General features: G+C 50.2%; 2 protein-coding genes across 6 annotated transcripts in view; one reads left to right on the forward strand and one right to left on the reverse strand.

Annotated features, from left to right (window-relative positions):
- The window catches only part of GRHL3 (grainyhead like transcription factor 3), a 36,182-nt gene extending 34,193 nt beyond the window's left edge, over positions 1–1,989 (forward strand). For all 3 annotated transcript variants that reach the window (XM_017534566.2, XM_037740655.1, XM_017534565.2), the window contains one exon: positions 1,051–1,989. In XM_017534566.2, the coding sequence (XP_017390055.1) occupies positions 1,051–1,165 (115 nt within the window). In that variant the 3' untranslated portion in view covers positions 1,166–1,989. The remainder of the gene's footprint in view (positions 1–1,050) is intronic.
- Positions 1,990–4,232: 2,243 nt separating this feature from the next.
- STPG1 (sperm tail PG-rich repeat containing 1) overlaps positions 4,233–12,572 on the reverse strand; it is a 58,092-nt gene continuing 49,752 nt past the window's right edge. For all 3 annotated transcript variants that reach the window (XM_017534569.2, XM_017534568.2, XM_037740656.1), the window contains 2 exons: positions 7,276–7,466; positions 4,233–4,811 (listed from right to left, as the gene is read on the reverse strand). In XM_017534569.2, the coding sequence (XP_017390058.1) occupies positions 4,735–4,811; positions 7,276–7,466 (268 nt within the window). In that variant the 3' untranslated portion in view covers positions 4,233–4,734. The remainder of the gene's footprint in view (positions 4,812–7,275; positions 7,467–12,572) is intronic.

A 12,572-nucleotide genomic window follows, 5' to 3' on the forward strand; every position in this document is an offset into this window, starting at 1 on the left:
GTTTGGGTGGGTGGATGGTGGATGGGGGTGTGTTTGGGTGGGTGGATGGTGGATGGGGGTGTGTTTGTGTGGGTGGATGGTGGATGGGGGTGTGTATGGGTGGGTGGGTGGTGGATGGGGGTGTGTATGGGTGGGTGGATGGTTGATGGGGGTATGTTTGGGTGGGTGGATGGTGGAGGGGTAGGTGGATGGTAGATGGTGAATGATGAGTGTGTGGTTCGGTGGATGGTGGATGGGGGGTGTGTGCATGTGAATGGATGTTGGATGGTGAATGAGTGGGTGGATATACCCAACTCCATTACATGCTCAGAAGACAGCAGGGAAGGGGCAAAGAGAAGGCTGATGTGATCAGCTCAAGTCAAATCTTGGCAGGTCTTTCATCAAGAGTAGCTCCTAGAGGGATGCTCTTTGCCAAAAACTATGGCTCTGACTCCCTGCAGGGGCCCACAGCCACGAAGGTTCTGTCTCTCTCAGGTTGACCCAGGTCCTTGCCTAGAGAATATGGGGAGAGAGTAGGCCTAGCCCCTTAAGTCTATTGGACAATCCTCCTGAGATTTCAGCTTCCTGGGGATGGAACTGAGAGGGGCTTGGGTGGCACCTGTCTCTGGCTCCGGCAGGGACGCCTGACTGACACATCCTAGCCTCTTGAACCCAAACCACCACCCGTCCTGGACTTGAACTCACACTTCAGGTCTGAGTCCTCAATATGGTGACTGAGGGAGCATGGCGTCTCCCTAGATCTACATACTGGTTGCTTGAGTGTCCATCCTCTGGTGCAGCAGGAAAGAGGCAATCTGGCATAGTAGCTGTGGCTGTGGGGGCCAGTAGGCCTGGGTTGAGTTGGGCTCGGCCACCGGGCATCGTGCAGTAAAGGAGACTGTGACTCCCCCACCTCACAGGGTTGTTGTGAAGACCAGAGGGAAAGTTTGTGAGGTGCCTGAAATGTGGCAGGTACCCACTGGGTATGACCCGTCACTCATCCTTGTCACTCAGAAGGCCTGAAAACAGGGGGCCTGCTGTGTTCCAACCACATGCCCTCTTCCCTTTCAGAATCTTAGTCAACATGGACAACAACATCATTCAGCATTACAGCAACCACGTTGCCTTCCTGCTGGACATGGGGGAGCTGGACGGCAAAATTCAGATTATCCTTAAGGAGCTGTGAGGCCTTTTGAGCATCCAAACCCTCGCGACCGGCAAGGGGCCAGTGGTGACGTGGCCCCACGCCACACACAACCTCTCCACATGCCTCAGCGCTGTTACTTGAATGCCTTCTCTGAGAGAAGAGGCCCTTAAGTCACAAACCCACCGATGTCAAGGCCAGGAAGAGACCTGGGAAGTCCCCTGGCCTGAACCCCCATGGCATGCTTGAATCTGCTCTCTAAACTTCCTGCCAGTGCCTTCCAAAACAATGTCACCGTGGTTACTACCCACCCGACAGACTGTTCCCTCCTCCCAAGACCCTGTCTGCAGTGGCCTCCTGCAGGCTGCCCGTTAAGACGGTGGCAGCATGCGCTCCCTCCCACAGCACCACACCAGCTGGTGCGGCCCCACTCTCCGTCTCCCTTCAACTTCAGACAAAGGACTTTTCACCCTTTGGTCAGTTAACTTGAAAACTTTTGATTTTCAGTGCAAATGACTTAAAAGACACTATAGTGAAAGAGTGTCTTTTTCACAGACTTCCTCAATGCAAGATGTAAATAGCACCAATGATTGACTGGAACAAAGTGACCGCTGTGTATAACTGCCGCCTTGCCACTCACTGTTGTATACATTTCTTATTTACGATTTTCATTATGTGTTATATATATATATGAATATATTGTATATATGTGCAACATTTTATATTTTTCATGGATACATTTTTATCATTTCAAAAATGTGTATTTCGCATTTCTTGGACTTTTTTTTAGCTGTTATTCAGTGATGCATTTTTGTATACTCACGTGGTATTTAGTAATAAAAGTCTACCTATGTATTACTTCACATGCTCTACTTGTTCCTTTTGCGAGGGTCTGCTGGGAAGAGAGGGCTGCAGTGGTTGGGGCCTGGCTCCTCTTTCTCCCTTCACTCTGGCTCTGGGCTGAGAGCAAGTTGCCCTGGACTTGAAGGATGGTGGGATGTGCAGGGCACCAGTGGGGCAGAGGTGCCGCCTCCGGCAGGCAGCAGATTCCTGATGTCCAGATCTTTGTCTTTGAACGTTACAGCCTCAGGATCATTGACTCTGGAGAGAAAGTCCTGGGAAGGGGGCAGAATGAGCTTGAAGAGGACCTCACAGCTGGGCCAGCAGGCAGCACCCAGGGCTGGAAGCCATATGACCTGAGTCTTGTGCCAGCTCTGCCCCTACTCTCCAGGCCAAGCCACTTTCCCCGGAGCCAGCTCCTACCGCTCACAGAAGCGATTGCATGCATCTCTTCCCAACTCTGCAGCAGTGTGGTCATGTTGGCACATTGAAATCAGCCATGGGGACAGTCAGAATTTGACAAATGCTGCAAATCAAGGCCTTTATTTTCCTTAGAGAACAAATGACAGATTCAGGCTTGTTTTCATTTATCTTTTTTAAGCTGCCAAGGTGAAGTGGGTCTTTCTTCCTTTGCGAGAGCAGACTTACCAGCCACCGCTACCTGTATCCCTCCGTTTCTTGCTATAAAGGGCAGGACACGGTCTCTGTTGGTTGTTTGTAATTATCATCTTCAGAGCCTCAGGGCTCACTGGTGGTTCTCCAAGACCACCACAGTGTGAGGAAGGGGCTGCAGCAAGCCCTGTGCATCCCCTCTAACTCCCTCACCACAGCTCTGTTTCGGTCCACTTAAATATTAGGGTTTCTTGTAAACATTTGTCTGAAGAAAACTTTTTTTTTAAGTGTGAAAACCATGATGCCTCTAAAAATCTCCCAGCACAGAGTCCGTGGTCCCAATTCCCAAGCCCTACCTAGAGTCAAGGCTATGGGTAGGTGAGTCTCTAGCCTACGGTACAAAAACGAACAGGTGCCCAAAAGCTCAATAATCAAGATAAGTAAGTTTAATTCAATATTTTTAAAATTAAGGCCAAAACAAAATCCACGGTGAACAAAAGAGTTTTTAAGACAGGATTCCTGTTACTGATGTTTCCTTTCGTCTCAGGCTCCCACGTGGCTTGCCTGCCACGGTGGGAGGGACTCAGTGGAGCACCAGAGTTGCTCTGCTCAGCCTAGGCCTCACTGTGGCTGTGACAGCACACTTGATGTCAGAGCCAGGTGATGTGTGAAGGTTACATGACAGAGGAGTGTGGAACCACAGCCACGCTGTAGGTGCTGCACGTGTATAAAGTTCCCACCCCTGAGCTTCCCGCCCAGCAGAGCCAGCTGGGAAGCTGGAAGGTGGCGCTTCTCAACCTTCACCTATCATTGGAATTACCTGGGCAGCTTTTACCCACACCTCCCTCCTCCCCACTGCCCAGATACCACCCTGGACGAGTTAAATCAGCATTTGTGGGAGGGCCCCAGGCCTCAGTACGTTTCAAAGTCCCCAGGTGATTACAGTGTGCAGTCAAGGCTGAGAGCCACTTCTCTGGACAGGCCACAGTCGTGCAGGCCTCGGAGCCTTGGCAACCGCTCAGTGTCTGCTGGGGTTAATGCACAGAGAGACTTCTAGCATCAGTCAAAGCCCCAGTCAAAGCCTGCCTGGAGATCAGGAAAGGAGCCAGGCAGCTCCCCACCCCCCGGGCATCTGTGCAGCCTCCACCGAAACCACCAGGGCATATTTCTTTTTCGCCTCACATAAAGAGACAAAGGATATCCTGCCTAGGAAGGGCATTGGGCTCCATGGAGGGCTTCAGAAGCCTTGAGAAAATTCGGTCCCACCCTTAGAGAAAGTCAGGGAAAAGGGCAGCTCCTGAGCCCGACCGCTGCCATTCTAAGATGATCTCCCACTACAAAGAAGAAAAAGGTCTACAAGGAGTAAAGGCAGGCCTTTCCAAACAGAGGTCACTTTAGAAAGGAAGCTGTGGGCTGGTGGAAAAAGCAACACCAGGCTGCAGGTGTTGAAATCAGAATATCGCTGCCAGGCCAACGATATTCTTAAAGAAGCAAGGTGTTAGCTTCATGAAGTCTTTTTTTGATTTAGTTCAGGGGTGTCCATAAAAGCAGAAGCCATGAAAATTGTGGACATGGTTCTCTAGGAGATGAGCAGGGCTTGAGAACCGCAGCCCCAGATGACCAGAAACTCTTGTGTTGATACCAACTTGGTTAGCTTTCACCCAGCAGACATACCGTGAGTGAGTGAGGTCAGAAAGGGACAAATGAGAAAGGCAGGAGTGAGGGAATGAATGAATGTGTAATTGAGTGAAGGAATGAAACAGGGAAGGGTGGGGCTTCTAGGCTTGGCCACCTTCATGGTGGGCTGGTCCTCCTTGAAGTCTGCGCTTCAGGAATCCTTAAGTCTGCAGCGGGAGTCGTGCCGGAAGCCAGCCTGGATGGTTGTGTGGGGAAGCAGCCAGGGGGCTCTGTCCACCTCCCTCTGCTCAGGAAGCCACTGGAGTCGGTGGGGCTGGGGTGCAATCTCCAGGAGCAATGTCTCCAGCTCGAGATAAAGGCAATGGCAGCAGCCCAGCTACCACACCAGGCCAGAGTGGCAGAGCCATCCCCCAAGTTGTCAGCTGCCACACACATGATCGGTCTCCTTCTGAGGGATGTCCTGGGGAAGCTGGGTAGGACGGGCTGGTGGCCAGGGTTCTCTTCGATCTTGTGTGACATCCCTACAGCACCGGAATCCATTTCTTATCCTCGTTGTAGAGGAAGGACTGCTTTCCTGGGAGTTCTGGCTTGTATGTGGCTGTGAGGGGAGAGACAGGCAGAGGCATTAAGAGAGAAAATCCCCATTGCTGCAGTCTCTGGCATTCCATCTCAGAGCTGGAAAGGCCTGGGACCCCTGTGCCAGCCCCTGTATCTTATGTGTGGGGAGACAGAGAGGAAAGAACTGGCCCCAGGTGGCAAGGCAGAAGTCAAACTCTGGCTTCCTGCCCTTCTTTAATTCTTTTCAATTTCTTTAACAGAACAAAATTTACAAAACTGTTTCCCATGAAATTCGAAAAGAAATTGAGTAAAGCAATATTCTCTTCACTCTCGTTGCCCAGGCTGGAGTGCAATGGTGTGATCTCGGCTCACCGCAACCTCTGCCTCCTGGGTTCAAGTGATGCTCTGCCTCCGCCTCCTGATTAGTTGCGATTACAGGCATGTGCCACCACACCAGGCTAATTTTGTATTTTTAGTAGAGACAGGGTTTCTCCATGTTGCTCAGGCTGGTCTCAAACTCCTGACCTCAGGTGATCTGCCTGCCTCAGCCTCCCAAAGTGCTGGGATTATAGGCATGAGCCACCGTGCCCAGCCGTCGATATTGTTAAAGAAGCAAGGTGTTAGCTTCATGAAGTCTTTTTTTGATTTAGTTCAGGGGTTTCCATAAAAGCAGAAGCCATGAAAATTGTGGACATGGTTCTCTAGGAGATGAGCAGGGCTTGAGAACCGCAGCCCCAGATGACCAGAAACGCTTGTGTTGATACCAGCTTGGTTAGTGAGGGTCTCGTGCATGACCTCTCTGTTATTATACTTGGGAAGCTGCTGGGAGAGCCCATGGCAGTTCAGGTATATCTGAGTTTACTGGAAGCTGAGCAGGTAGATGCCGGCACGTGCATGTACCCAGGAAACCCCTCGCAGAAGCCCACCTTGGAATGGGTCTCTGCGTGCCAGGTGCCTAGCACCACACACAGCATGGAAAAGGCTTTCAGGCAATGCTTCTAGAGGATATGGCTGAGCAGGGTCAAACCAGGATCCCTGCCCGTGCCCCGCCCTCTCTGCAGTTCACCCCTTGCAAGGAGCATTTGCATGTTTGGCCAAAACTGAGTTCTCCTCAACTGAGCAGATGAGTCCCAGATCAAAGCACTACAGCCTTGCTGGTGTGATTATCACCACATTTGCAAGGCCAAAGCTATGAGAATGACCTTCCTCCTGCCCAGTCTGCCTTATGTTAGTCTCACCTCTGAGCGTGGAGAGGACGGAGTCTCCCTACCTGACGGCAGCCTCTGGGGGCAAGCCCGGGACCCAGGCCATCTTGGCTCCCTAGCACGGGAGCATCATCAACACTCACAGAAAGGCTGAGTGTAACCAAGCTGGCAGCCATCACAGCTCTGCCTTTGTCCTCCTGTGCCACCTGCCACACGTCGGTCCCAATTGCTTTGGCCACAGTCAGGGCATAGTAATAGTGAAAGCGCTCTGTAGAGAGCTACAAATAGGTCGGGAAGCACAGAGACCACCCAGTGGAGTGAGTCCCTCATGATATTAACTCCCAGGAAGATTCCAGATGTAACAGGGGATCCCTACTTATGCTTGCCTGTAAAAAGGGCATGGCGCTAGATGGCTGAAAAGAGCTGCTCCGTTGGATGGTCCTTAGTTAATTTCATTAACAAACAAGGCATAAATAGGAAACACCTGGCACTGACCACCAGGCACTCACCGTGGACTGTGGCCAACTTGCTCTCCAGGGCTTCCCCATCTGTAAAATAACCTGGCCATACTAGACCAGTAGCTGAAATATTTTTAAGAAAAATTCTGGCTGGACACAGTGGCTCACACCTGTAATCCCAACACTTTGGGAGGCCAAGGTGGAGCAGACCAGTTGAGGTCAGGAGTTCGAGACTAGCCTGGCCAGCATAGTGAAACCCCTGTCTCTGCTAAAAATACAAAAAGCAGCTCAGTGTGGTGGGACGTGCCTGTAATTCCAGCTACTTGGGAGGCTGAGGCAATAGAATTCCTTGAACCCAGGAGGCAGAAGTTGCAGTGAGCCAAGAATATGCCACTGCACTCCAGCCTGGGTGACAGAGCAAGACTCCATCTCAAAAAAATAATAATAAATAAAAGTTTTTAAAAAATAAAGAAAAAGAACTTTTCTGACAATCTGACAAAAGCTATGGCCCCCTTTCCCAGGAAATAATGTCTGTATGTGCCAAATCTGCAGCCAACTGTGGAGTCCCAGACCCCTTCGAGACTATCTTTAAGCCTTTTAGATACTGATGGTCCTCAGTTATAAATCCTTGGCCCGGACCATGTCTAAGAGCCCTTTCACCTTAAAAAAACAAAACATTTTTATACTGTGAAAATGTGAACTGATAACCCTTCCAAATCTACTCTCATCCCTGTAACTTGTTTGGGAAACAGCCTGTGAATCAGTGGCATTCAATGACCCAAGAATGATGTACAATTCCAGAAGATTTGGTTTTGATCATCATTTGAAACAATCCTCTGACCTGGGCCAGGAAGTCCTGGCTGAGATGGCGCCGCGGTCCACCGGCTGGTGTTGGACACGAATGATGCACTAGAGATGAAATGCTTATGCGGCCCTGTGTAGTCCACAATCTCATACTGACCAGGACCTGGGAGAGGCGGCTTCGGGGGCAGAGGCAAAGGCTGAGCAGAGAAGTTCAGGATGGGGTTTTTCCTTTGGAAAAATAAAATGGGAAGATGTCACAAAGGCAGTCCAGTGGGGAAGGCACAGTTTCTAGACACAGCCAAGGCCTGCATAGCACCAAGTTGTCTGCAAGAGGACTGGACATGGCACCTGAGCCCTAACTCCACTGGTAGTGAGATGAGGACCCCTGGATCTGTTTCCTCATCTGCACATGGCAATCATAACAGTACCTACTTTGAGGTCACGGTTGTCAGGATATATGAGATGATGTGCCTGAAACATGGTACTCAGGACAGGGCCTGGCACACAGTGAGAGCTCCGTGCACATTGTTGGAGATGTGGAGCTCATCAGGAATGGCAGACAGTGTGTATCTCATGTGCCAACTCCAATCAGTTGGTAGTGACTGGCTGGAGTTCTGTGAAAAAAACTGAAGCTTCGCATGGAATCAATGAGAAGAGGCCTTGGTGATCCACTTGTGATGTCTGCCATGGCAGGGAAGAGAAAGAGACATCCCATATTCCAGAGATTTGCCTTCCCAAGACCAGCAGGTCTCTAGAGGCCACTGTAACACTGATGGTCCAGAATCCTACTAAATATCATCCTGGCAAGGCAGGAGGCAGGAGTGGAAAAGCACTGGGTTGGAAATCAAGAGACTCTGTAACCCTTACCACTTACACTGCCATTGTTTTCAGGTCTGTCTTCACCTCCTTCAAGAAAGGGAGTCTATCTTTTATCTCTGATATTGAAACATTAAATGAAAGAGAAATAGGACCTGTACTTGAGTCCTAGCTTGGTCATTAATTCACTCTGGGCCTCAGTTTCCCCTCAGTAAAAGGAAGAAGTTGGGCAAGATGACCTCTGAGGTCCCTTCCTGCTGTGACCTTTCATGAGGCCTTGATTCAAAGTTCCACTGGGTTGTCAGAAACTTCTGGGCTTGTTACAGGAATCACGCTACTCTCCCAACCACACAATAGCAAGGCTGCCTCCTCTTGCCTCACACCCAAGACTTCTTCTAAGGCCTCTCACCAAAAGGGAAGAAGAGGTTCTCCGCACTGAACGGCCAAGGGAGCCCCTGCCCAGCACTCAACAACCAAGGGAGCCAGCCCATCCAAGCAGAAGAGGGGAATCCTGGCCATCGGGGCACTGCTGCACCTTATCCAACACCTTGTTAAACACAGAGAGCTTGAGGGGACCCAAGTGATGTCTTCTCAACTTCCTTAGTTTTCTAAAAATGTTGGTGTACAGAGAGACAGAGTAACTGATCCAAAGTTATAGAGCATGTTCATAGGAATGCTGGCATAGAACTCATGTCTTTGGTGCCTGGCAATATGGAGAAAGCATGATGGCGGAGGGGACTGAGTTTGAGACACACAGACCTGAGACTGAATTCTAGTCACCCCACTTACTGGCTGTAAGACAAGGCCCCCGATCTCTCTGCAGCCTAGTGTCAGTGTACACAGTGTGGCAAGGAACAGTAACACTAACTTTATAAAGGAGTTATGATGAGTAGAGAAAAGGTATGTAAAGCACCTAGTAGAGCACCAGCACATAGTAGATGCTCAATGATGGTAGTTGTTATTCTTCTGCTGAGCCCTGTGTCAGCATCACTGTGTGCTGCTCAGTGGCAGGGAAGCAAGTGAGCCTTGTGAAGTACTGATTTAGGGGCCTTCCATCCCAGAGTCATGCTGAGGAAGGGGACACCCTCCCCTCCGTCAGGGAGGACACCAAAAGCCATCATAAACGTGCTTGGGTTCACATCTTGTGGGGGAGGAGCAGCTGGCGTGGATGCTTATATTTAGAACAAAGGTACCCACAGGGAAACGGGGGACATGCTGCCTCCCTTTTTGCTCGAATCTGCATGGAAGAGCTGGTTATAGGGTGTAATCAACAACCTCTCCCCTTATAAATAAAACTGGCTTCTCCTTGTTCTGGCTTGCGGCTCCCCCTTCAAAACACCTCCAGACATTTGATGAGTTTGTGGCTGGCATCATGGAGAGACAGGTTTGATTCCTGGAAATTAAAGCTGGAATGAATCAACCACTGTATGAGGTCACCCCATCATTGGTCTGGGTCACTCCAAGTCCAAGATTCCCACCCTGTTCTTTGAGAAAACCATGAGGTGTCTGCTTTCTTAGCCAAGGACAGCCTGCAGGAGGCTGGAGCATGCAGAGTTAATGACTCACCACTGTTCTTGGCAAGATGGGTTAGAGAGGTCCCTTGTCTTCCACTCCCTCGATATGCCCAGGAGGGGCTCAGAACCTTTAGCCCAGCTCTATGGATCTTTCATGCGTGCCAGCCATGTGTGCAGCTCTGGGCCAGGCATGCTTGGGAATCCAGACTGTTCTGTACTAAGACACGGACCTGAGTATCCTTGAGGGTTTGACAATCCACTGCCAGCAACAGTCATGACTGGTGGCAACTTCAGGCAGTACGGACTTTGCACTCAGGCAGAGCTGGGTTTGAATCCCCACTTCCCTGTTCACCAGCTATGTGTTCTTAGAAAAGGCTCTTAACCTCCTTAAGCCTCAGTTTCCTCATCTGTAAAATGGTGGAAATGATACCTACCACCCAGGATTTTTAGGAATTTTAACTAGTGCTTTACTTGTAACATTTGTTTAAAAACGAAATCTGTTAGAAGTGAAAAAAACAAAAAAACCCTGCATTTAGAGCAGAGAGAAAGAGACAGAGAAAGAGACAGAGACAGAGGGACATTCATTCCAACAGGATGAATCCAGAAATCCACCCAGAAATCCAGAAAATCTTCAGGTGGGGAAGGGCATTTCCAGCAGAGGGAACAGTGGAGCAAAAGCATGGAACGGAGAAAGCTGTAACTGCTGTCGTGGAAATTGGGACACAGGGAGACGGAGGCTGAGCACCTAGACTGCCTTCAACCTTCCATCCTCCCGTGATTTCCGGGTCCTTCACTTGCTTCTGATCCTCCCCACTTATAAACCCTGATGAAAAGTTAAAGGCAAGATCTATTTATGGCCTCTCAATCCAGCCTAATCTCCCACTGTCCCACTGCTTCCGTTTTGCCTTCCAGAAACACCCAACACAACACGCTTCAGCAACTCCATGTCTTCGTCCCGTCCCCTCTATCAGGAGCACCAACTTTTCCTACAACTCGAATTCAATTCTTGATGTTCTCACTTCCTTCAGGGAAACTTCTCTCCTCCACCCACACCCCTGTCTCACCACCCCCAACCTGACTATCTTGGATGTTACCATCCTGTGACTCAAGAGAGGAACATGGGTTTTGGAAATGGGTTTTGGAGGCAGAGGGACCTGGATTCAAATCCCAGCCCTGCCACCGTAAACAGCCTGCACTTCACCGTAAACTCGGAGTGACACACCCGCCTGGAGGAGAGGTGGAAGGACGATGCCAGATCACATCTGAGAGCTCTCAGCTCGGTGTATGTGGCCCTTGAGTACATTCTGGCTATTGCTTTGCACTTACAATGTTGCATTTTCCATGGATTTTACTTGCCTAGCTCTTTAAGGGAAGGGATTGTGTCTTCCTCAGCTTTGAGGCCCCCAGCCCTATCCTGAGAACATTTGCTGAAGTGCAGAGAAAAGCAGAGGGCTTGCAGCAGGTAAAGGAGCCCAGGCATCTGAGCCCACCTGATGGTTTCATCCTCATCCAGGGCTGGTCCCTCCATGCCGAGGTGGGGCCGGCAAATCACAAAGGTCAGGCCAGATCAAACCCACAGACCATTGTGACCAGGGCTTTTATGAGCCTCATTGCTCAGTTATAAAAGCCACCCTGGCCCTGCCCCGTGAAAAGAAAACATCTATCAAAGCCTCTGAGTTGGCCACAACTGGATTAAGTGTGTTGGCAGCTTCCAATGTGAGCTGTTTGCAAATCACCCAAGAATAATGAATGTCTTAGAGGACTCAGCAGGCCACTTGGGGAAGGCAGCCGAGACCCTCCGGACACTCCCAGGCACACATTCACTCTGCCTCAGGGATTCCCAGGGTTGGGAGGGATAAAGGGGCAATTTTTCTCATCATTAAAGGGCAGCTGATTGCCTCTGGGGTGGAATGCAGTATCTGTTTAACAGGGTAGCGGGTGACAGATTACAGCCGCTTGGGAAGAAGCATCCCATATCGAATTGAAAATCCCAGGGGAAGTTAAGGTGGGTCCAATCTAATTACCACAATTGGAGTGGGGCCAACAGGGCTTGATTTTTCAGCTCTGGCTGTGACAAGACAGCGTGCCTGTGCAAATCCAGTGGCTTACAACTCCAGGATGCAGATCAAGGTTTAGAAAGGCAGCCCGAGTATTGCGCCTCCTTGCTGGGGAGTGTGTCGGAAGGCATCGCCTAGGAGGAGCTATTTTGATCTCCAAAACCCTCACCCTGACTCACCCTAAGTCATTGAGTCACCACTGGGACAGATATTGAAGACCTAAAGAAGTGAAACCTTGGCTGACACTTCCCTTTGCTTCTGAAGGCACCCTGGAAGCTGAGAAATCCTTTTAGCTTTTGAGTCAGCAAGGTGGCCATGGCCGTGGAACACCTGATGGCATGACCTTTAGCTAAGGAGTCAGAAACGCCAGTGGTCACAGCCAGCCAGCCCCTGACACAGCATCCGCCCTACAGGGCCATGCTAGAAACTCTAGGACAACACAGAGGATCCACTCACCTGTTTGATAAAAGTACAGGTTACCCTATGAGTTATGTGGGTTACCTCCTTTTATCCTTGCAACCACATGATGAGGTGCTCTTATCCCAGCTCACCAAGGATGACTCTGAATTCACTGGGAGTTAAGTGACCTTCCTTTCCCCAGGCCCACAGGGCTGGTGAACAGGGAAAGTGGAGTTTCCACGGGGCCTGTGCTAACCCACTGCCTATGCAGCCTCCATGGCCTCCCCAGGAGATGTGGCCAGCCGGTCCCTGCCCTAACAGCTGCCTCCTGAGTTTGATCATATCCACTCATCCTAACACGGCTGGGCTTTACATTTTTTGGCCAGTAACATGGGACTAAAACCTCCAGGGAGAATTCACATCTGCACTGATTCTTCCTGCACTCTGAAGAAGGCAGATCCAGCAGAACATTTCTTTTTTTTTTTTTTTTTTCGGAGTTTCACTCTTGTTTCCCAGGCTGGAGTGCAATGGCGCGATCTCGGCTCACC

Source organism: Cebus imitator, unplaced genomic scaffold (genome assembly GCF_001604975.1).
Source record: "Cebus imitator isolate Cc_AM_T3 unplaced genomic scaffold, Cebus_imitator-1.0 Scaffold87, whole genome shotgun sequence".
Taxonomy (NCBI): domain Eukaryota; kingdom Metazoa; phylum Chordata; class Mammalia; order Primates; family Cebidae; genus Cebus; species Cebus imitator.